This window comes from Pseudonaja textilis, chromosome 3, assembly GCF_049901715.1.
Source record: "Pseudonaja textilis isolate UNSWEBS1 chromosome 3, rPseTex1.2, whole genome shotgun sequence".
Lineage (NCBI taxonomy): Eukaryota > Metazoa > Chordata > Lepidosauria > Squamata > Elapidae > Pseudonaja > Pseudonaja textilis.
In genome coordinates, this window is record NC_141992.1 from 189,371,642 (window position 1) to 189,393,059 (window position 21,418).

The window sequence follows — 21,418 nt, forward strand, 5'->3', positions numbered from 1 at the left end:
GACTGGCCGAATGCCCTTCCTGATGCCTCTATGGAGTTCACAGTAGATTGTTTGTTTTTTTTTTACATTACGCCCTAGGAGAGAAATATCTGTTCTCTAGGATTGAACACTCACTCATCCAAGAGGGAGGAGTGTCTTGTCCACTAGCCCAGCACACCGCTCCTATAAAGACCACCTAAAAAGGGCGCTAAACTTTGCTTTAGAGTATCATCCCTGAACAAAAGCCCACTTTTCCTGCTGAGTCAAAAACTGGCCAGTTGTTGCAAGTTACAAATAACCTGTTGCATGTCTACGATGGTTTTCTCCAAGTTGACGAAATGTAGGCATGTCCAGCAGATACACTCCCCAGCCAGTAAAGGGTGGGGTAGATGGCTTTAAGGCGATTGTGTCATGCAACAAATTCAGGATTTCTTCCTGCGAAAGGACTTGCAAAAAACATTGGATTTCTCTCCCACATATCCACACAAAACCTGTTTCAATTGAATTCCAACCACCCACTTCATTCCTCACATGAATGCCTTTTCTTTATTTTTATTTTTAAAACCTTCCTTGGAAGGAGCAAGTTAACAAAGGTTACTTTCCTAGGGAGATTCATGCAAAATGCAGTTAATTCCACCATTTGACCAAGCAAAATATATTCTTAGGAGAGGGAAGCAAAACTATTTTACTACTTAGGAGAAAGGGTGAGCATGAACTGATAGCCTAGAGGGGACATGTTTAGTAACTTCTCACTAGTGACATTCCATAAAGAATTGATCATATGGAGTCGGTGTTAATCACAACTGTTTCAGAGGTGGTATTCAGGAGGTACAGACCAGTTCTGGAGAACCAGTAGCGGCCATTTTGAGTAGTTCAGAGAACCGGCAAATCCCACCTCTGACTGGCCCTGCCCCCATCTATTCTCCGCCTCCCGAGTCCCAGCTGATTGGCTGGATCTTCTTTGGTTGCCCTGCATAGGAGAACGGAGCTGGAAAGCAGGTTAGTGGGGTGGGGAGGGAATGGGGATTTTACTGTATCCTTCCCCTGCCACACCCACAGAACTGGTAGTAAAAATGTTTGAATTCCACCACACACACACACACACACACACACAGAGAGAGAGAGAGAGAGTAGAGTGGGCAGAAAGCGAAATCTTGTGTCAGGAAGTTGCTCAGGCCTACCTGGAATCTTAAAAAATGGGATGGTTGTTTTAAAATTGACTGGTCAATTTAGGGCAAGGTTTGCTATTTTGTACACACAGCACGGAAACCAAAACATGTTGCCTGTAACCAGAGCACCTCTTTCCAGAGCAACAGCCTAAACCAAACCTAAAAGCCACACGATGACTTGTTTTTTGTTTTTGTTTAAATCCTTCTTCAATAACAAAAACAGGGTGATTCTTGTGGGAAAACAGAACTCGGGGGAAAAATTAAGTCAAAATTCCATAAATTCCACCTTAAAGCTAACCAGGCTGCCTCTGGAAAGAGAATTTATTACCGTACGTAACTGTTTCTCAGGAAGTGGATTAAAAGCGTCTTAATCGGATGAAGTTATGCCGGTATTGACTCATGACTTATGGTCGAGAGAGGTTAAAATTGGTTTTTCTCTAGCCAAGGGAACAACTAAAATTAATCTTGCTAAAATACTATTAAAATGAAACAAACATAATGTTCTTCTTCTTCTTTTTCTTCAGCGTTTGTCTCGCGCTCGGGCGAGGTCCGCTAATGTCCTTGAGTACTGCTTCCACACCTCTCTGTCTGCCACGTGTGTCGGGTCTGCCTTCGCGATCTCTAGATCGGCCTTGATCGTGTCCATCCAGCGTTGTTTAGGTCTACCACGCGGTCTCACTCCTCCGACAGTCACCTTCATTACAGATTTGATGATGGATTCTTCCTTGGGCGGCTCACGTGGCGAACCATCGTAGCCGGGACTGCCTCATGACCGTGGGGATGGGCACGACGTTGAACCGTCTCACGCACTTCTTCGTTCCTGACGCGATCGAGTAGGGTGAGGCCTACCGACCATCGGAGCATTCGCATCTCCATTATCTGGAGTCTGCTTTCGACTTCTTTAGTCGTCGGCCAGCACTCTGCGCCGTATATGGCCACGGGGCGCACCACAGAGTTATAGATTTTCGCCTTCAGGCGCATCGGCATCTTCTTGTCACAGAGGACGCCCGTGACGGACTTCCATTTGCCCCACGCTGCATTGATCCTGGCTGCCACCTCAGTTTGTAGTAGGCCTTCTTCCCCAAGAGTAGTTCCCAGGTACTTGAAGGTGGAGGCGCGTGGTAGCTCCTGCCCGTTCACGTGGATGGAGCCTGTCATTTCATTGTCAGTGGTCAGGTATTCGGACTTCTTTAGGTTCAGCCGGAGCCCAAACTGCTCGAGGCGGTCGTGCCACTGTTGGACTCGGTGCTCTAGTTCAGCCTTGCACAGGTTGGCCAGGAACACAAACATAATGTTAAAAAGTTATATTTATGGAGTTACTTACCGAGCATGAATCAAATGGAATAGAATATGAATGACCTGGAAGGGACTTTGGAGGTCTTCTACTCCAGCCCGCTGGTCTGGCAGGAGACCTCATACCGTTCCAAAGTGACTGTCCAGTCTCTTAAAAACCTCCAGTGATGAAGCACCCACAACTTCTGGAGGCAAGCTGTCCCGTGCTTAATTGTCCTCCCTGTGATGAAGTTTCTCCTTAATTCCAGGTTGCTTTTCTCCTTGATTAATTTCCAACCACTGTTTCTTGATCTGCCCTCCGGTGCTTTGGAAAAATAAATTGACTCCCTCCTCTTTGGGGCAACCCTTCAAATACTGGAATATTGCTATCGTGTCACCCCTAATTCTTCTTTTCTCTAGATTAGCCAAATCCAAATCCTGCAGCCCTTCTTCATACTTTTTTAGTCTCCAGGCCTTGGATCATCTTAGTTACTCTTCTCTGAACTTTTTCCAAAGTCTCAATATCTTTTGGGTAGCATGGTGACCACAAATTGGTTGATCTAAATTATATCGAAGTAACCAAAATAACTTCACAATCCCCAAAGCATGTCACAATGTTTGGAAGTTGAAAAGCTGAAAAATTTGACACGCTCCATAAAGAAAAAGAGCTGGTTAATTAAGACTAACTCAGTCCTTTGGTTTCAGGGGAATGTAGCTACGCTTAACTTAAGTTTGATCAAAAGTAGGAAGGAAGTCAGACAAAGCATACTGATCTGAGAGCAATTGGAAAAGTGCGAAGGAACTAAGAATTAAAATCACCTGAAGTCTTTATATACTTGCTTTATAAAATTTTAGTAAGCCCACACCTGGAATACTGTGAGTCCTTGGCTTACAACAGTATATTTAACGACTGTTCAAAGTTACCACAGCACTGAAAAAGGTGTCATATGACTGTATTTCCACAGGTACAACCGTTGCAGCAACCCCACGATCAAAATTTCAGTTGCTTGGCAATTGGTTCACATTTATGACGGTTGCAGAGTCCCCAAACCATCTTTTGCAACCTTCTGACAAGCAAAGTCCATGGGGAAGCCAGATTCACTTAACAACCGGGTGACTAATTTTTCAACTGCAGTGATTCGCTTAACAACTGGGGCAAGAAAGGTCGGAAAAATGGGGCAAAACTCACTTAACAAATGTCTCACACTTAGCAACAGAGGCTTTGGGGTCTTAAGTCCAGCGCTACCTGTATTCTTTTTTAACCCATTTTCTCCAGGCACCGATTAATTATAGGCCCCTCTTCAATGACTGAAACAAACCACGCTTAGAAAAACGAAAGCTGATTTTTATTGTTTCCACAGCCAATCCTTTGACACAAACATGCATACGTAATTTGGCTACGCACACACCAATTTTTTTTTTGAAAAACATTAGTTATTAAACATACAACGTACATCCTTACAAAAATGAGTCGAAATGCAAACTTAACTTTTTTAAAAAAAAAACAAATGAACGGTTTTTACTAGTTTCTTTCTTTTTTTAAAAAAAAAAATCTTTGTGTTGGGTACCATGTGTACAAACACAGTTAATTTAAACAAGTCTGCTCTTTTTTTTTTGTTTTTTTTAAAGTTTTCCTCCCGGTTGCACATAAGAAAAGCTGCAATAGAAAATGAAGTCACTGAGGATTTTTCTTTTTTCTTTCTTTTTCTTTTTTTTTAAATAGCAGTAATAGGCAGTTTTGCCATGCACGAGAAGCAATATTAAATATTAGTTTTTCAAAAACAAAAAGGAAAACAAAAAACCACGTTTAAAAATATTTAGTTCAAGTCACAGAACTTTCTCTCATACAGAGAAATCCATAACGCAATGCAGAAATTAGCTGCCACGTACAATGGCGACTCTGAAAAGTAAAAAACAAACAAAAACAAAACAAAAAATTTTTTACCTTCCAGAGATGATACATTTCATTGATTTTGGCACAGAAAAGAAGTTATCAGCTTACCCAAGGACAAGAACGTGAATTTTTTTTTTTTTAATGGAAGAGAGGACACGGGAAAAGAAAGTCAAAAGCAAGACTGAACAAGATAGTAGTTGCAATCACTTTTTTTTTCAAAAAAAATCTGTGCATCTCAGTCATTGCAGAATACTGTTTACAGCAGGAACACACCTTGCAGGTAACTGTTATTGCAACATAGATTTAATTTGCTTGGAGGTAGTCTCATCGTTCAAATGTTTTGTTGTGTACCTGTTGAGGAAAGAAGAACATGTTAAGTTGATGCATTGCATACTCAGATCAAGTATGGTTTATAGTGCCGAGACAGCTATAGCAACAGCAGTTAGATTTATATATGCTTCATAGTGTTTTACATCACTCTCTGAACAGTTGAACAGATAAATATCAGCCTATTACCCTCAACAATCTGGGTCCTTGTTTTTCAGACCTCGGGAGGATGGAAAGCTGAGCAATATTGCATTCTAACGCTATGTAACCACCATGATGCTAAATAGTGCACTGTCTGTCTATCCATCTCTCTTCTCTCTCTTTCTATCAATCATATTCTTCCTCTGTCTCTCTCATCAGCCCATCCCTCTCACCAAAGGGACTCTGGGCAGTGTACAAATAAGATTTTAAAACATAAAACTGTACATAAACTTTTAAAAAGAGGAAATTAAAATTCCACATTAAAAAGTTGATTAAAAGGCAGGAATTCTGGAACAACGTATATTAGAGAGAGAGAGAGAGAGAGAGAGAGAGAGAGAGAGAGAGAGAGAGAGAGAGAGAGAGAAAGAAAGAAAGAAAGAAAGAAAGAAAGAGGAAGGAAGGAAGGAAGGAAGGAAGGAAGGAAGGAAGGAAGGAAAGGAAGGAAGGAAGGAAGGAAGGAAGGAAGAAAGAAAGAAAGAAAGAAAGAAAGAAAGAAAGAAAGAAAGAAAGAAAGAAAGGGAGGGAGGGAGGGAGAAATGAGGAAAGAGGGAGAGAGGGAGAGAGAGAAAGAAAGAGAGAAAGAAAAGAAAAGAAAAGAAAAGAAAAGAAAAGAAAAGAAAAGAAAAGAAAAGAAAAGTGCTGGAACAGCCAAGTCAACACTCAGATCTAAAGCTCACTGAGGGGTTATTTAAAATGGGTTATAATGCAATAAACCCCTCAAACATTTTTTTCGCACAGCTGGGGGGGTGGGGAATGGGGGGTCTGGAGAAATGGGGCAAATTCTTTTTAGTTGACAGTTATAAGAAATGTCTACTTGAGATTACTTCTGTCCAAGGGGCAAAACCAGGTATTAGAGCTAGGGTAAATTTTTTCCCACAGACCAAAAAAATGTTATATAGGTAGTCCTTGATTTACAACCGTAGCTGAGCTTGCAATTTTGGTCATAAGTCATAATGGTCATAAGCCATGCTTGATTGTATAACCTTTTTTTGCAGTGATTGTTAAGTGAACATTGCAGCCATTAAACGAACACGATTCGTTAAGCAAATCCACTATCCACTATGGGGTGTTTTTTTGCCAGAAACCAGTATTATATGACCGTTTCTGGGGGGGAAACCCACCATTATAAATCGTAAAAAAAGCAGCTTTTCAGGTCCATCATAACTTTGAACTGTCACCTACAGTAGCATCGTAAGTCATGGACTACCTGTATCTATTAGTTTTGTTCTTTTTGTTGAATAAACGATGGCAAAGTGAATTTTTCATAGGATCTTTATCTTTCTATTTAAATGAATTGAAAAGATTGATATATTCACGTTTTAAAAGAAAAACCCCTTTACATGGCATGTGCTTGGAAACTTATCTTTTTCACATGACGGCATCGGATTAAATTAGCTTTTACTACACAAAATGCTCCTATCATATTAAAACTTGGGTCTTTCGCATTTGCGCAGTTTCAAGTTTTTAAGAGTGCTTTGTCCCTGAGCTTCAGGCGATGTGTTTGCGCTGTTCAGTGGTGCGTTTCAAACATTTTTACCACCGGTTCGGTGGGTGTGGCTTGGTGGGCGCACTTTGCATGCGCGCACACACACTTTGCGTGTGCACACGCACCAAAAACGCACTTTGCGCAGGCGCAGAGGCTTTCTGATTCATCTCCTGCAATCCTGCACTCTCTGTTTCTTCAGCAGCTGCCGCGTGGCAATCTGCTATGCCGCGCAAAGCAGCCACGCTCCAAAAGCAGGGGATAAAGGTGATCATCGCCACTACCGGCTCGGCAGAACCAGAATACCGCCACTGGCGCCGTTGCTTAAACCAGCAAATGAAAGAAGTTGGAGGACTTGCTAATTCTTACAAGCCTGTTTCTCCAAAGCAAGAGAGCCACAGCTAGCAACTCTGGGATTCAAACAGAAGAGGCATTCACTCTACGTTAAGATGATTTTTTTAAAAAAAAAACACACACACACACAACACCAAACACAGCAATTGTGCTTAATATGAGAGGGCTTGTGAGGTACCTGAGAGCATTTAGAAGACCTTCTACACTGTTGGGAGGCTGGTCTTTGAGGACTTTGATGCATCCTTTCATCTAGAGTGCCATAAAACAGGAGAAAAACAAAAGATAGTATTTCAACGAATGTCTAGACGTGATGCAGTAATTCCGTACCTATAAATTCAGCGAACTGATTCATGCAAAGACCTTTTTATTGGATATTTTAGGAAATATCCAAACTTGACGTCAGTGTAAGTCACCTAAATTCATAAAATGACAACTTAATAATAATTTTTTTAAAAAATCTGCCACCACAAAAAAAAAAAAAAATTCAAAGGAACTGTAGCATACATTTTCTCAAGCTCTATCTAGTTGTGAACTTGACGAGACCCATACGTGTAAACCAATCCCAAATTGTTCTATCTATTGTCTAAATTATTAATTTTTCTAAATTATCCCATCTGTTTTTTTAAAGCAGTATTTTGAATGCCACATCACCCATGTGTTGTTAGGAGAAAAAAAAAAATGAAGGACAGCAAAAAAGCCCAAATACAGTTACATAAAGAATTAAATTTTATGAAGACAGAGAGCAATAAAGAATACACAGAGGAAATAGGAAATAGCACACAAAGGAGAATCCAGACTAGTACCTTGAAACAGTAGAGACGGAGTTGTGAAAATAAAAACTCAAAATCATTTGAGGCCAGTACTGAACATTTAAGAATAACAGAAAGGGCTGTTTTGGTTATGTTCAAAGTAAAAGGGGGAAAAATCAATGTATCAACTTATTCAGTGAAGAAGGGTGGAAGAAACAGAGTTTATTTCCTGTTTTCATTCCGTCTTCTCTAACCAACTCTACCTGTTCCACCAGGAGATTGTGAAGAAAAGGAGGAAGGGATGAGAATAAAACTTGAGATTGATAAAATTATGGACATAGAATAACTCTTTGAGTGAGTTTAAATTTCCAGGGCCAGATAAATCACATTCCATAATACTGAAGAAACCACCTGATGGGCTGGCCAAATATTTGGGTATTATCATTATTATTATTATTAGACTCCCTGGAGAACGGAAATCTCCTTATCTCCAGACAGAGGAGAAAAGAAGACCAAAGAGGCAGAAAACTATAGATCTGTCATTCTGATACCAATGCCTTGGGGGATGCTACAGTAATAGATCTGTTTGTAAGCTCTTTTGAAAATAATGAAGCCACCATGGATTTGTCAAGAACAATTCTTGCCACATCATCCCCTTTTTTTAAAAAAAATCCCATTTTTGATCAAATAGCTTCCCTAATGAATTATGGGGAAGTTGCAGAGTAAATATTGATTAGCAACCCCACTTGGTTTCTGCCTCCAAGTTGATGAGGTGGGTATAATTATTGATCTAGCTACTACTCATCCATTTAATTAGAATGCTCTCCAGCCCACACTTAATTAGCTTGCTAAGCAGCCATGTTGTAGGAATTTGGACTGAAGTGGTGTACAGAATATGCCTCCCGTTTGCAGCCAATACAAAATTGGATGGGAGACTTAATATCATCTTAGGAGAGAGAAGTTAAGTTTAAAATGAGTTGATAGGCTGGAAAAAAATGACCTGAGTATAGTTCTGTGAAAAAAGTACAGATAGTCCTCAACTTACAACAGTTCATTTGGTGACCATTCAAAGTTATAACGGCACTGGGGAAAAAAGTGACTTATGACTGTTTTTCACACTTACAACCATTGCAGCATCCCCACAGTCACGTGATCAAAATTCAGGTGCCTGGTAATTGGCTAATATTTAAGATGGTTACAGTAAAACCATAAAGGTCGTAAAACGGGGCAAAACTCACTTAACAACTGTCTCGCTTAGCGACAGAAATTTTGGGCTCAACTGTTGATCATAAACCGAGGACTATTTGTACTTGCTTGACCCTTTCAGATTTTTTCTAAAGGTTCTCATTCAGTGGCAAAAATGTGCAAAGCTTCCCAAAATCTGAAAGGAAAGAAGTATTGTTTCACTCAAGTATAACAGAAACAGCTTCAGAATGGGAGAAAATATGGACTGTAAATTATCAGCTAACAATATCTTCGGCATATAAAGAAAGTCTGTACAAAATGTTTTACAGATGGTATCTGGCCCCAACAAGATTGGCAAAAATATACCCCAATGTAAGCCCAAAATATTGCAAATGCCAAAAAGTTGACGGGTACATTTTACCATATGTGGTGGCTATGTCCCCGAGACCGGGACATTCTGGACTCAAATTAAAAATTGGCTACAGGAGATCATTAGCTACCAAACTGAACTCAGATCAGAAACCCTTCTCTTAGGAATTATTAAAGATCGAATTCCAAAAAACCCAAAATATTTGATGTTACATATCTTAACAGCTACCAGAATAGCATATGCACAAGTATGGAAAACACCTAATATCCCTAGTGAGGAATTAATATTACAAAAAATAACGGAAAGTGCTGAAATGAATATGCACACATTGAAATTGAAAGGAAAAGAAGACTATTTCTTAATTTGGAATAAATGGTATGATTGGGTAACAAAACAGAAATAAGATAGGAAATTAATCTGTAAGAGACCTCAACAAAATGAACTGTAAATATGTAGAATATATAAGAATATAAGAATAATAATTGTGGATAAAGTTATTAATCAATGTTAGATAAATGTAAATATAATGTGTTAAGCTTTATAAGATAAGAACCTATATAGATGTCAAAAAATGCTGTTGAAATGATTATTTTGAATTGTAATAATGGAAACTTAATAAAAATATATTTTAAAAAAGATTGAAACAGCTTCAGAGAGGAAGCAAACTCCAAATGTACTAGGACGGGACATTTAGGGGAAAGATCATGGAGAAGTCCTAGGTTGCAAGCTGAATTTGTAACCGTAGCCTGGTGTTGCAATGAAAAACACTTATTAGGCTGACACAACAGAAACATCATTGCCAAATCACGGGAAGTAATTGTTCCCCTTTGTTCTGCTTCAGTCAGATCCTGCTGGGCTGGATGACCAGGGGAGGATAAATCTTAGAGAGAATGAAAGAAGCGTGCAGGGTTACTCTTCAGAAAAAAATATCTGAGGGCCACAGGACAGCTCTCTTCAGTTGAAGTCTTAAAGTTGTGAAGGTTGGATACCCTGGCCTAAATAGTCCTTCCAATGTAAGAATTAGCCCTTTTTGTTGGGTATAATACCAGAAAGCTATGACAAAGGGACTATATATTTAATATTACATGTATTGACTGCAGCGAGAATTGTGTATTTGCACAATATTGGAATTATATTTTCAGATGAAAACATAATTCGGAAAATATTGGATTGTGCAGAGATAGACAGACTGACATTGAAAATAAAAGATAAAGGAGATACAGTGTATTAACGTGAATAGGTTTTATCAATTGTTGGAGATAAGAGGTAGACATTAGATGAAGAAAGAGCATTGTCACGTTCAAGTAAAACATTGTTTATAGGCACGCTGATATAATCAATAGGATTACAAATAAGCTAATATCTTTATAAATATGGTTAGAATTATTTTGTTGTGCTATTAGTATTCCTATCAGTAAATATGTTACTATTTATTTATTTTTTCCTTTTGTAAAATGGTATGCCCGGACAATACACGGTATTCAAAATAGGTAAAGGTTCCCCTCGCATATACGTGCTAGTCGTTTCTGGGACTAAGGGGCAGTGCTCATCTCTGTTACAAAGCCGAAGAGCCAGCGCTGTCCGAAGACGTCTCCATGGTCATGTGGCCGGCATGACTAAATGCCGAAGGTGCACGGAACGCTGTTACCTTCCCTCCAATGTGGTCCCTATTTTTCTACTTGCATTTTACATGCTTTTGAACTGCTATATTGGCAGAAGCTGGGACAAGCAACGGAGCTTACTCCATTACGTGGCGCTAGGGATTCAAACCGCCAAACTGCCAACCTTTCTGATTGACAAGCTCAGCGGTCTTAGCCACCAAGCCACTGTGTCCCTCTATTCAAAATACTTATATATAAATAAAAAAAAACCTTGACATATCAATCTATAATTAACCCTTTGTGCTCTCCAATTGTTCCCTCCCCCCACCAAAAAAAAAAAAAAAAAAAATCCAGTCAGCAATGAAAAGGAATATTTCGACTATCCAAAGACAGAACTTACATCAATTTTCGAAGTTTTTGCAAAAGCACCCACTGGATGCACATGGTCGTAGAGGATTATAACACCCACCATTACCCTCAGGCAGAAGGACACGGTCTCCTCGTTTGTGAACCTGCTTCTGTACTCCCTGGAGCAACAACAGACGACATAAAGAGACACTGGATTACCAAAAGCTGAAGCAACGTACTTTTAGCAAACTTGCAAGTTCAGCTCAATAACTTCCCAAAATATGCCATGTGTGACTGTAAGATTGAAGAGTCTTAAATTAAGTTTATCAATTGTAAAATTCAACTACGGTCCTTCTTGGATGGATCCAGCAGTTCTTATGAAAGCCCTGACTCGACTCCTGAACTTTTATTTTTTTTAAATTTATTTAGTCATATATTGCCTCTTATTGTTTTTTTGAAAACAACTCAAAATGAGGAACATATCTAATATTCCTTCTTTCTCTTATTTTTTCCACAACAACCACCCTGTAAGATGGGTTAGGCTGAGAGAGAGTGGTTGGCTCAAAATCACCCATCTAATGTTGGCCTGGAACTCACGGTCTCTTGGGGATTGGCCCCAAATCAACCAGCTGGTTTTCATGCCTAAGGTGGGACTAGAACTCACAGTCTCCATAAGATTGGCCCAAAATCACCCAGCCAGCTTTCATGCCTAAGGTAGAACTAGAACTCACAGTCTCCCGGTAATTGGTGCAAAATCAACCAGCTGGCTTTCATGCCTAAAGCAAAAGTAGAACTCACGGTCTCCTGGTTTCTAGCCTGGTGCTTTAACCACTAGACAACTGTCTCTTCTTAATTTTGATATTGTTCTCAAAGGAGAAGGTTGCCTTTATATATATAACAGCTTTACACAGACTGTACTGTAGGCAAAATAGACAGCTCTCATACTTTTTTTTTTTAACTATGTAGGAGGTGAAAACATGTAGGAAACTACCGGACACCTTGGAACGCATCTCCAGTGTTGAAATATTTAACAGTATTCCCACAAGAAATAAACTGTAGAGTTTCCCTCAAAACGTAAGAGAATATTAAAACTGAAAGTGCCAAGATCTCTTGAAGAAGAACGTAATTCCACCTGCTCTTTAAGCGGAGTATGAGGTCTACTGTAAGAAGATGGGAAACAGTCCTTATTTCCCCCTATGGTCATCACCTGATGAGACAGGGCAGAGGCAAAAATGTATTTTATGGTTCTATTTTGTCACCTCTCAGGCCTCACCAGGATTCCCCTTTGCAGAACTGTTATAAGGGAGACTGAGACTGAGACTGAGGATAAGATTAAGAGGATATATCCCTGCTCCGTGCTAGGATTCCTGCCTCTGGCAAAACCTCCTGCGGAACGGTGTGCTTAGAGCTCAAAGCATTGTTAGAGACCCCACGCACCCACTTCATGGTCTGTTTCAGTTGCTCTCCTCTGGGAAGGGGTTTCAAAGTGTTTCTAGCAGGACTATCAGGTTCTAGAGCAGCTTTCTTCCCCGGGCCGTTCATCTGGGTAAACACGCAAGATTCGTTTCTCTCGCCACGTATGGACATGCATACATCCGAACTAAACTGTGCCGTTTCTCTGCGTCATATATGTGGGTGTATGCATAATTTTGTATTTATTTATTTATTTATTTTGTCGTTGTTTATGTAGGGTATATTGGAGGTGGTGACCCTTTGAGAGATATACGCAATGAAATTTCGTTTTATTGTAGGCCGATTAGTGTACATTTATAGTGAGTTATTCTACTCTATCCTAACCCCTGTCCTCTTAACACACTACTTGGATAAACAGGTCAAACTAAAAGAAGGAGCAACATGTCTGTGACCCAGCATTTTGGAAAATGTGAGGTTTATATAAAACCACGGGAGAAAGAGGCCCAAATACTGACAATATACCAAATACTATCGTTGTCGTCCCCCCGCCCTCATCTCTCTCTCTCTCTCACAATCACTAATCTCTTTCTCTCTCTCTCAATCTCAATCGCTCTCAATCTCTCTCTCTCCCACCCCCACCCTTCTCTCCTATGGCTGGGAAAAGATCTGCCACACAACTCCACCTCCACCACCACCCCATTCCTACCCTAAAAGCAACTTCTGAGCTGAAAGGACTTTTCTGGAGAGAAGAGGAAGTTAACTTAAGGAAAGTAGGTTCTCGGCCTTTGTTCTACATATGTTGCAATAACCTCAGCTGTTGGGAAAGGGATGGGGGGAGAAGGCCACTCTGCAATATTCTGTCATTTTAGAAAGGTTCTGGCTGGTTTAACATGAGTGCAGTGCTCTGTGTGTGTGTGTGTGTGTGTGTGTGTGTGTGTGTGTGTGTACCAGAATAAATTGATTGGCTGACTTCATTTCTTCCTTCCTATACCAATGTTAATTTCTTTCAGTCTTTTACAATTTTATTTGTACCAATAAATTAATCGTAATGAGGATGACCCTCACCTATTGAAAAAAAACCCCGTCATTTAGGTTAATTGAAAATGCACAAAATACTATTCTTTGTCAAGCAAGGAAGTTAAAATGGGGCAGGGAAGCAGGGGAGGTCCCCAGATGTGTATTTAAGGCTATAAAAGGTATTAATGTTAACTTTTGTCAAGAGATTCTTCTAAATCTTTCCAGGAATAAAAAGCCAACATGTTTCCACGTTTGTTAAAATCAAAGTTGGCTCTATCCTTTTGTGTAAGGTAGTCCTCGGGTTATGACCATCACAGTGATCTCTCGTGAGGGTCATACATGCGATCATACAACCAGTATACCAGTAGTCCTTGACTTGCAATCACAACGGAGCCCAACATTTCTGCTGCTAAGTGAATTTTGCCTCGTTTTATGACCTTTCCGGCCCCATTTGTAAAGTGAATGACTGGAGTTGTTAAGCGAGTCACACGGTTGTTACGTGAATACGGCTTCCCGGTTGACTTTTGCTTGTCATAAGGTCGCAAAAGGGGATCGCATGACCCCTGGGGACGCTTGCGACCGTCATAAATGTGAACCAGTTGCCCAGCGTCCAAATTTTGATCACGTGACTTCAGGGACATCGCGACGTGTGAAAAACAGTTGTCGGTCAACTTTTTTCCGAGTCGTCACTGAGTGGACTGCTGTAAGTTGAGGACAACCTGTATTTGACAATGAGGGTATCTGAAGGGGTGGTTCTACTCACGGGGTTTCCAGCATGACTCTGCAAACGCTGGCCATGGTGCTTAAGCAATCTGTGGTGTTTTCTATAGGCAAATTCTTGTTCTGTTGAACGGATGGATCAGGAAGAAAAAGTCAGTGAAATGTGATCGGGAGAGCATCGTTTTTTGTTCCCCCTTTCCTAATGGTGCCCTGTAATAATAGTACTTACGGTAAGGACGGCAGAGCAGTTATTTGAGCCATTTCTCCAAATTCTAAACCGTGCAAGGCACGTAGGGCGAATATTCAGAGATTCTGCAGCTTAACGGGTGTGTATTTTACCTGGAGCTGCCCTTAAAGAGCACCCCAAAAGCTTCCTGTGGCACAAAATGCATTGTGCCAGCAGAAAACGCACAGACAGTCGCACCTTGGCTCTGTCACACCTTGCAGTGGTTGGCAGTTGGCTGGTAGGTGCAGTTCAAGGCCTTACTGCTTTGACTTTTGAAAGCCCTATTAAAGCCATAGGACCTTATCTGAGAGACCCTGTCAACTGGCATATGCGGCAAACGAAAACTCCTGAGACATTATTTTATCAAGAGGATAACTTTGCTGAGAGATCCATATAGGCACAGTAGAAGCAAAGCCAGTTCGGAAGTTTTCACGCGAAAGACTGCATTGTGAAAATCCCCGTATTTCCCTCCCTCTGGGCCATTGTAGCTGCCCCCAATGCAGTGCAATCTCTTTGTTTTGCAAAACAGTCAGCTTGGCTCAGAATGCTCTCATCGTTCGACCTTGAAGTGTCGAGATTCTCCCAGGGCACAGATGGTGCACACGAATTCTTCAATTCTCCCCCTAGCCACTCTTACATACCAATCTTCCTTTGGGAAGCCATGGTGAACTTGCAAAGTCATGGTATCAGGCTAAATAAGGTTGAGGGCTTCTGGGTGCCTCTCTGGTTGTTTTCTTGAGGACATTTCATTGCTCAAATTAGGCAACATCATTAATGCTAGACTTAGCACTGATTATGTTCCTTAGCTGGGTAATGAAACGTCTGTAAGAAAACAACCAAGCTCGGAAAGCACCCTCATTCAATCCTGTTAATAGTATTCTCATTTATCGTTATCTTGAGGTTCTTTTTTATGTTTTCATTTCTGTTCTTATTTATTTTTGATGTTCTTTTAAAAATTGTGATATGGCTTTGTTGTTCTGCTTGTAAAGCCGCCCAGAGTAATTTTTATGAAATGGGCAGCTACACAAATTTGCGAAATAAATAAAATCCCCTGAACAACTTTACGCAGTTCTTGCTGTCCGGGAAGAACAATTCATAATACTGACAAGGCTTGACCCTTCCTCTCCATTGAAACCCCAAAATAAAATTTATGTGAATCTGTCACAAAAGGCACAATCGTTTTCCAGAACAATCTGTGTTAACAGTTAACGGAAATTAATTCATGCACATACCTCTGAAACAAATTTCGTTGTGGCATCACTTAAGGTTTTCAACATTGGTGTCGCTTCAGCGTAAAATAAGGACATTCTGTTGGCCAATTCATTGTTTACTTCGTTTTCCCCTTCTGCCTACCAAAAGTGAAAGTAAACGTTTGCATGATTAAATGGGTCAAGGAGAAAAGAACACAGGGAATCATTTTCTTCTATTCTATTTAGAAGTTCACCTACTGGGACATTGTTGATTCTCATACGACTTAAGGTTCTTCTGTAATAACTGAAATCATTCTGAATTGCAGGATTTGTCATCTTAAAAAAAAAAAAGAGAGAGATACAAGGTCAAGACACCAAGAACACCTCATGACAAAATTACATACAAGCCTGGGCAACTCAGTTTCTGATACCCCAAAAGGACACCCACAGAACCTCCATGAAATATTGAAAAAAAATTAATTGCCAAATCTTGTGAATCAGGATCTTCATTTGAAAATACATGACATTGGAGGGGAGAATATGCCAGTTCTTGAAGCAGAGGAATCCTAAAATCAAATTTAATATTTGGGGAACGCGTGAGATTTTCTACCCTTTTCTACTTTCTTACCTTCTTATAGATAATTTGTATCCCTATCCATCATGAACACTGTTAAGTACTGGTGACTCACAATCCAATTATCATGATTTTATTAGGTGAAATGTCAACTGCTGCCTTAATTTGTTCAAAAGAGGGCTGAATTTCTAAGTTGTAAAAGGCGGAGAAATTAAGACATATTTATTTGATTTTTAAAAAATCCTGCCTTTATTGCTTAATAGGTAACTCAAGGCAGTGAACATACGTGATGCTCTTTGCTCCTCCTATTTTCCCAACAATAACCACCCTATGAGATAGGCTGGACTGAAAGTGACCGACTCAAATTCCCCCACCCAGCTTTCAAGTCTAAGGCAGGGCTATAACTCACAGCCTTCTAGTTTGGCCCAAACTCCCCAGCCAGCCTATATGCCTAATTAATAGATATAAATAAAATGGCATTTCAAGGCCAAGCCACTTCAGTAGCATTGATGATCATGGTTCAGAACCTGATCACCTATAAATCTTAATCAACTGGACTATTAGAGATACTCCAAAATATAAATGAGCCAAAATAGTGAGTCTGTGACATAATAATCAGCATTACCAGATTTCTTCCTCTTCCTCTGAAGATTTTCCATAGATTGCACTGAAGTGAGGGACAGAATGGCAAAACTAGAATGGCTGATTCGGGTCTCTTATTTATATCCTTAAGGTTAGCTATTTATATTCTTAATGTGGATTAATAATCCGGCTCCTCTAACAAAAAGGTTGACCAGTAAACATGCATGGTTGAAAAGAATCTGTTAGAAATCTATTATTCCTGCAAAAGATGGAACTAGGAAGAAACACATCTCTAAGTACCTCCTTATTTGTTTTAAACACAGTCTGAAAGGAGACCAAACCTCAGTGTCAATAATGTGACTTGGTGATCCGCCAACTGTTCAGGAATTACTCCGTTGTATTTACCTTCAGTTCGTCAAACCGAAGCGTGAAATGAAGGATTTCTGCAAACTGTTTAGCAAGAGCCTGCTCTCGCTCCAGATGCTGTGTAGGAGAATACGGAGTGCTAGTCAGGGCCCCGAGGAGACCTCGTAAAGCAGATTCTATTTTGAGGGTGGAAAAAAGAAAGACAGGCATAGATCAAACGCTGGGGACGTGTTGGAATATCTTGGCATAATTCACAGTTACAAAAACAGGGTGCAGTTCAAGTGTGACAAAATCCTAGGTGTTGGTGTGTTGACTCTAAACAGTCGAGTTTAACCTGGCTCCGAAAGAAAAGAAAAGAAAAGAAAAAACAAACAAGTTCTTGCCTAACTACAGATCCATTGAAAATTTACAACTCAAAACACCACCAGCGGCAAGTTGCCAAAATCATGTAGGGGTGTGATATTGTTCTTAAAAGTCATCTCCATCTGTCATGCTAAAATGGATTGAGGGGTTTTGCAGTTGCTAATCTAAGCTTGTTGTGAAGTGGAAATACAGGAAGTTTGCTAATGGAATAAAATAAATACTCTGAACTATTGCGGGCATCAATGAGCCAACCGTCTTACCTAGCCTCTGAGAAAATTCATAGAATTTCTTTAGTTTGCCCACTAGGGGGACAACTGCACCCCACGCCTTCTCTTGCAGTCTCTCGTCGGTGGGATGCTGTATTGCCTGAAAAAAATTAAAACGTATATTTCATAAAAATAGGAGTTCCCCCCCTTTACCCCTACCCTTTCTGCAATATTATCTTTTTATTATTGATTGATTGATTGATTAGCCTTTAGGCCACAACATCGTACAAGGTTCAAACATGTATTACCAATAAAATCCTATACAAACAATTTAAAATCAGAGTAAGATAAAATACAATAATTTAATAAATATGTAAAATGGAGTAAAATGACATAAAATTATATTTCTGTATCCCGCCCTGCAATCTACCCCAATCTTTAATATTATCTAATGACAAAGTAGAGGCATCATTTTGTATGCTGTTTAACGTTCTGGGGAAAGACAGAGGCACAGGATCTAAACGTTTTCACTATATACCTTAGGCTATGAGGTCAATAGCAACACTATGAGGATCACCTTTTGTAACAAATGTGTGATGCAAAGACAAACTGGCAATCAGTGTGTGTTTACAATGGTTGCAGTGCTCCATGTTCATGTGATCTCCACTTTGCAACCTTCACAGCAGACTTCTGATTTGCAAAGCCGATGGGGAAGACCAGCAGGACATTGTCAGTTGCACTTAGGTGACATCATGCTTAATGACTACGGGCAACCTACTTAATGACCATAGCCAGAACTGATGGACTGCTGTTATTAAGTTGGGAATGGTCACATGATTCCTCACTTTACAATTGTACATGCCATATGGCCAGGAGTTTGATCCTGACCTGCTTAAGGTTGACTCAGCATTCCATTCTTCAGAGGTTGTTAAAATGAGGACCCAGGTTGTTGGGGGAAATGTGCTGACTCTGTAAACTGCTTAGAGATGGCTGAAAAGCACAGTGAAGCGGTATATAAGTCTAAGTGCTATTGCTACCATGTTTCCCCGAAAATAAGACCTAAACAGCAAATAAGCCCTAGCATTTTTCAGGATGCTGGTAATGTAAGCCGTACCCCAAAATAAGACCCAGTTAAGATCATCAGACAGATGGATGCATTTAATACCGTATTTCCCCCAAAGGCCTATCAGGAAAATAAGACTTAATGTGTCTTTTGGAGCAAAAATTAATAAGACCCGGTCTTATTTTCAGGGAAATACAGTATTAGTGACAGAATTGCCAGTCCCAAGGGCACTCTTTGATCCACATAATCATGGATCAAAAAGTGGGTGAAAGGAGATGCCTTAAATAAAAGATATCCTTCAAGGGAGCAGTGTGGGGGTAACACAACGAATGAGAAATAGATGTAATTTGTTTGTAAGCCATTGATTACTTACATGGAAAAGTATAAAGCAAACCCTCTGGATGATTTCTAAAGACATGCTTGATTAAGACCAGGGTTCTTTTTTTCAAACTTGGCAACTTTTAAGATGGGTGGATTCCAACTCCCCAAATTCCCCAGCCAGCATAAGGCTGGCTGAAGTCCACCCAGAGTTGCCAACACTGTATTGGAAAACATTAATCAAGACTCTTGACCCATTGAGTATACTTGTAAATATTATGTTACGGCTAGTTAAACAAACATTTTATACCATTTTCTCACTTAAGATATCAAGAGGCCTTCACGGATCAAAAGGAAGCTTGTGGGCGCTAGGCTTTTAGAACAGGATTCCTGAATTGAATATCTGATGAAGTTTTACCTCTCGTATTTCATGTCCAGCTCCTCTGTAGGACTGTAAGTCTTCCAGGATTCCTTCTGCATCCTTTAACACTACATTTACCTGATTGTAAATTTCCTTTTCTGATTCTGTAGGTTGAGCATCTACACATAGGAGAGAATATCAGGTTGCGTATGCAGTTATCCCCTTTACTAATAAAAATATTATGTCCACATTTTACTCCTAATTCTGTTACAACTTTAGTGGAATATTTTTACACTATGACATTTGATGAACATTTATTTGTCATAAAGATAATGTCTGCGTGGCTTAACTTTATTTATTTATATTTATCAATCAGTGGATCTTTTTTAACTGTTACATTGATAGTAGCCCTGTTTTATGTTTATTGGATCTGGTTTTATCAATTCAATTTCATATATCATTGCAAGAACCTCGCAGATTAAAGTAGTTCAACTTCATTTTCAGGCAGTATGTTCTTATGCTATGTCTCCACCACCAAATATAAAAATATTATCACTGTTCTAAAGGGATGTAGTTATATTATAGTTTCAAAATCAGCATCCTATGAAATTTTAGGTACCATTCTGAATGATTCTAAGAGGCTAATAAAAAGAGATACTACAACTATCATAAAGCCACGTAGGCATAGAACATATTCTAATTTTATTTATAAATTTTTTTACTCAAAATCAGGAACATTTAACACGTTTCTCTATGTTCTAGCATTGCTTTTGGAAAATTAGAAGGCACTGAACTGTATACGACTTTGGATGTGAAAGTGAGGGGAAAGCATTCTACAGTGAATGGGAATAACAATGAAGCACCTCATTAAAGTAGCTGCATCTTGTTCCAGTGTCACACGGCTGCCTTTGCAGTGTAATCTGATAAAGATGGATATAGTTTAAGGAAGCCTTAATGAGGAGAATTTCTAAATGGAAATGCTCATTATAGTCTTAATCAGGAGAGTTACACACAGACATTTTGTTTGCCCATCCAGAAAATGAAGTTGCTGCAAAGCACCTGGATGGGCAAGCAAAACAACTATGAGCTGTGGTGGCGCGGTGGCTAGAATGTAGTACTTTGCAGGCTACTTCTGCTGCCTGCCGGCTGCCTGCAATTTGGCAGTTCAAATCTGACCAGGCTCAGGGTTGACTCTCCTTCCATCCTTCCAAGGTCAGTAAAATGAGGACACAGATTATTGGGGGCAAGAGGCTGACTCTGTAAACTGCTTAGAGAGGACTGAAAAACACTATGAAATGGTATATAAATCTCTTGCTATCTGTGTGTAACTCTATTGATTAAGACTATAGTGAGCATTTCCACATAGAAGTTTTCTTTATTAAGGCTGTGCAGCCCTTCAAATTCAAAGGAGAAAAGACTCTTTGGAGCACGCAGTGGTACACTCCATCTCACAATCAGGAGGCTGTGAGTTTGATCCTAGGTAGAGGCAGATATTTTCTCTCTCTGGGCACAATGAGAATATATCTGCTGAACAAAACTCCACATTGGCAACAGGAAGGGCATCCGGCCATTAAACACACTACTAGCTCCATTCAGTTGCCCAAATTCCACCCTCAAGGGATTATGGAGTTGTTAAAAGATGATGCTAACAAAGTGGTACACTCATATCACTAAGTCAGGGGTCCCCAAAATTGGCAACTTTAAGACTTGTGCATTTCAACTCCCAGAATTAAGCATAGCTGGCTGAGGAATTATGGGAGTTGAAGTCCATAAGTCTTAAAGTTGCCAAGTTTGGAGACTTCTGAACTAGGCGATAACTCCTTAAACTACATCCATCTTTATCGGATTGCATGGCAAAGGCAGCTGTGTGGCCCTGGGGGAAAATGCAGCTACTTTAATGAGGTGTTTCATTGTTATTCCCATTCGCTGCAGAATACTTTTTTCCTTTCACGTGCAAAGTATTATACAGCTCAGCACCTTCTAATTTTCAAAAAGCACTGCTAGAGAAGCCTCTTAATCTTTTGTTTCATTCAAATTGGAAAACTGTGATTATTCAAAAGAAACCAGTTTCACAATAAGCTTTAGGG

General features: G+C 39.8%; 1 protein-coding gene across 8 annotated transcripts in view; it reads right to left on the reverse strand.

Annotated features, from left to right (window-relative positions):
• Positions 1-3,744: 3,744 nt before the first annotated feature.
• CYRIB (CYFIP related Rac1 interactor B) overlaps positions 3,745-21,418 on the reverse strand; it is an 88,669-nt gene continuing 70,995 nt past the window's right edge. For all 8 annotated transcript variants that reach the window (XM_087931711.1, XM_087931716.1, XM_087931712.1 and 5 more), the window contains 9 exons: positions 19,389-19,510; positions 17,644-17,749; positions 17,060-17,196; positions 15,757-15,834; positions 15,541-15,657; positions 14,126-14,205; positions 10,985-11,111; positions 6,854-6,928; positions 3,745-4,661 (listed from right to left, as the gene is read on the reverse strand). In XM_087931711.1, the coding sequence (XP_087787837.1) occupies positions 4,602-4,661; positions 6,854-6,928; positions 10,985-11,111; positions 14,126-14,205; positions 15,541-15,657; positions 15,757-15,834; positions 17,060-17,196; positions 17,644-17,749; positions 19,389-19,510 (902 nt within the window). In that variant the 3' untranslated portion in view covers positions 3,745-4,601. The remainder of the gene's footprint in view (positions 4,662-6,853; positions 6,929-10,984; positions 11,112-14,125; positions 14,206-15,540; positions 15,658-15,756; positions 15,835-17,059; positions 17,197-17,643; positions 17,750-19,388; positions 19,511-21,418) is intronic.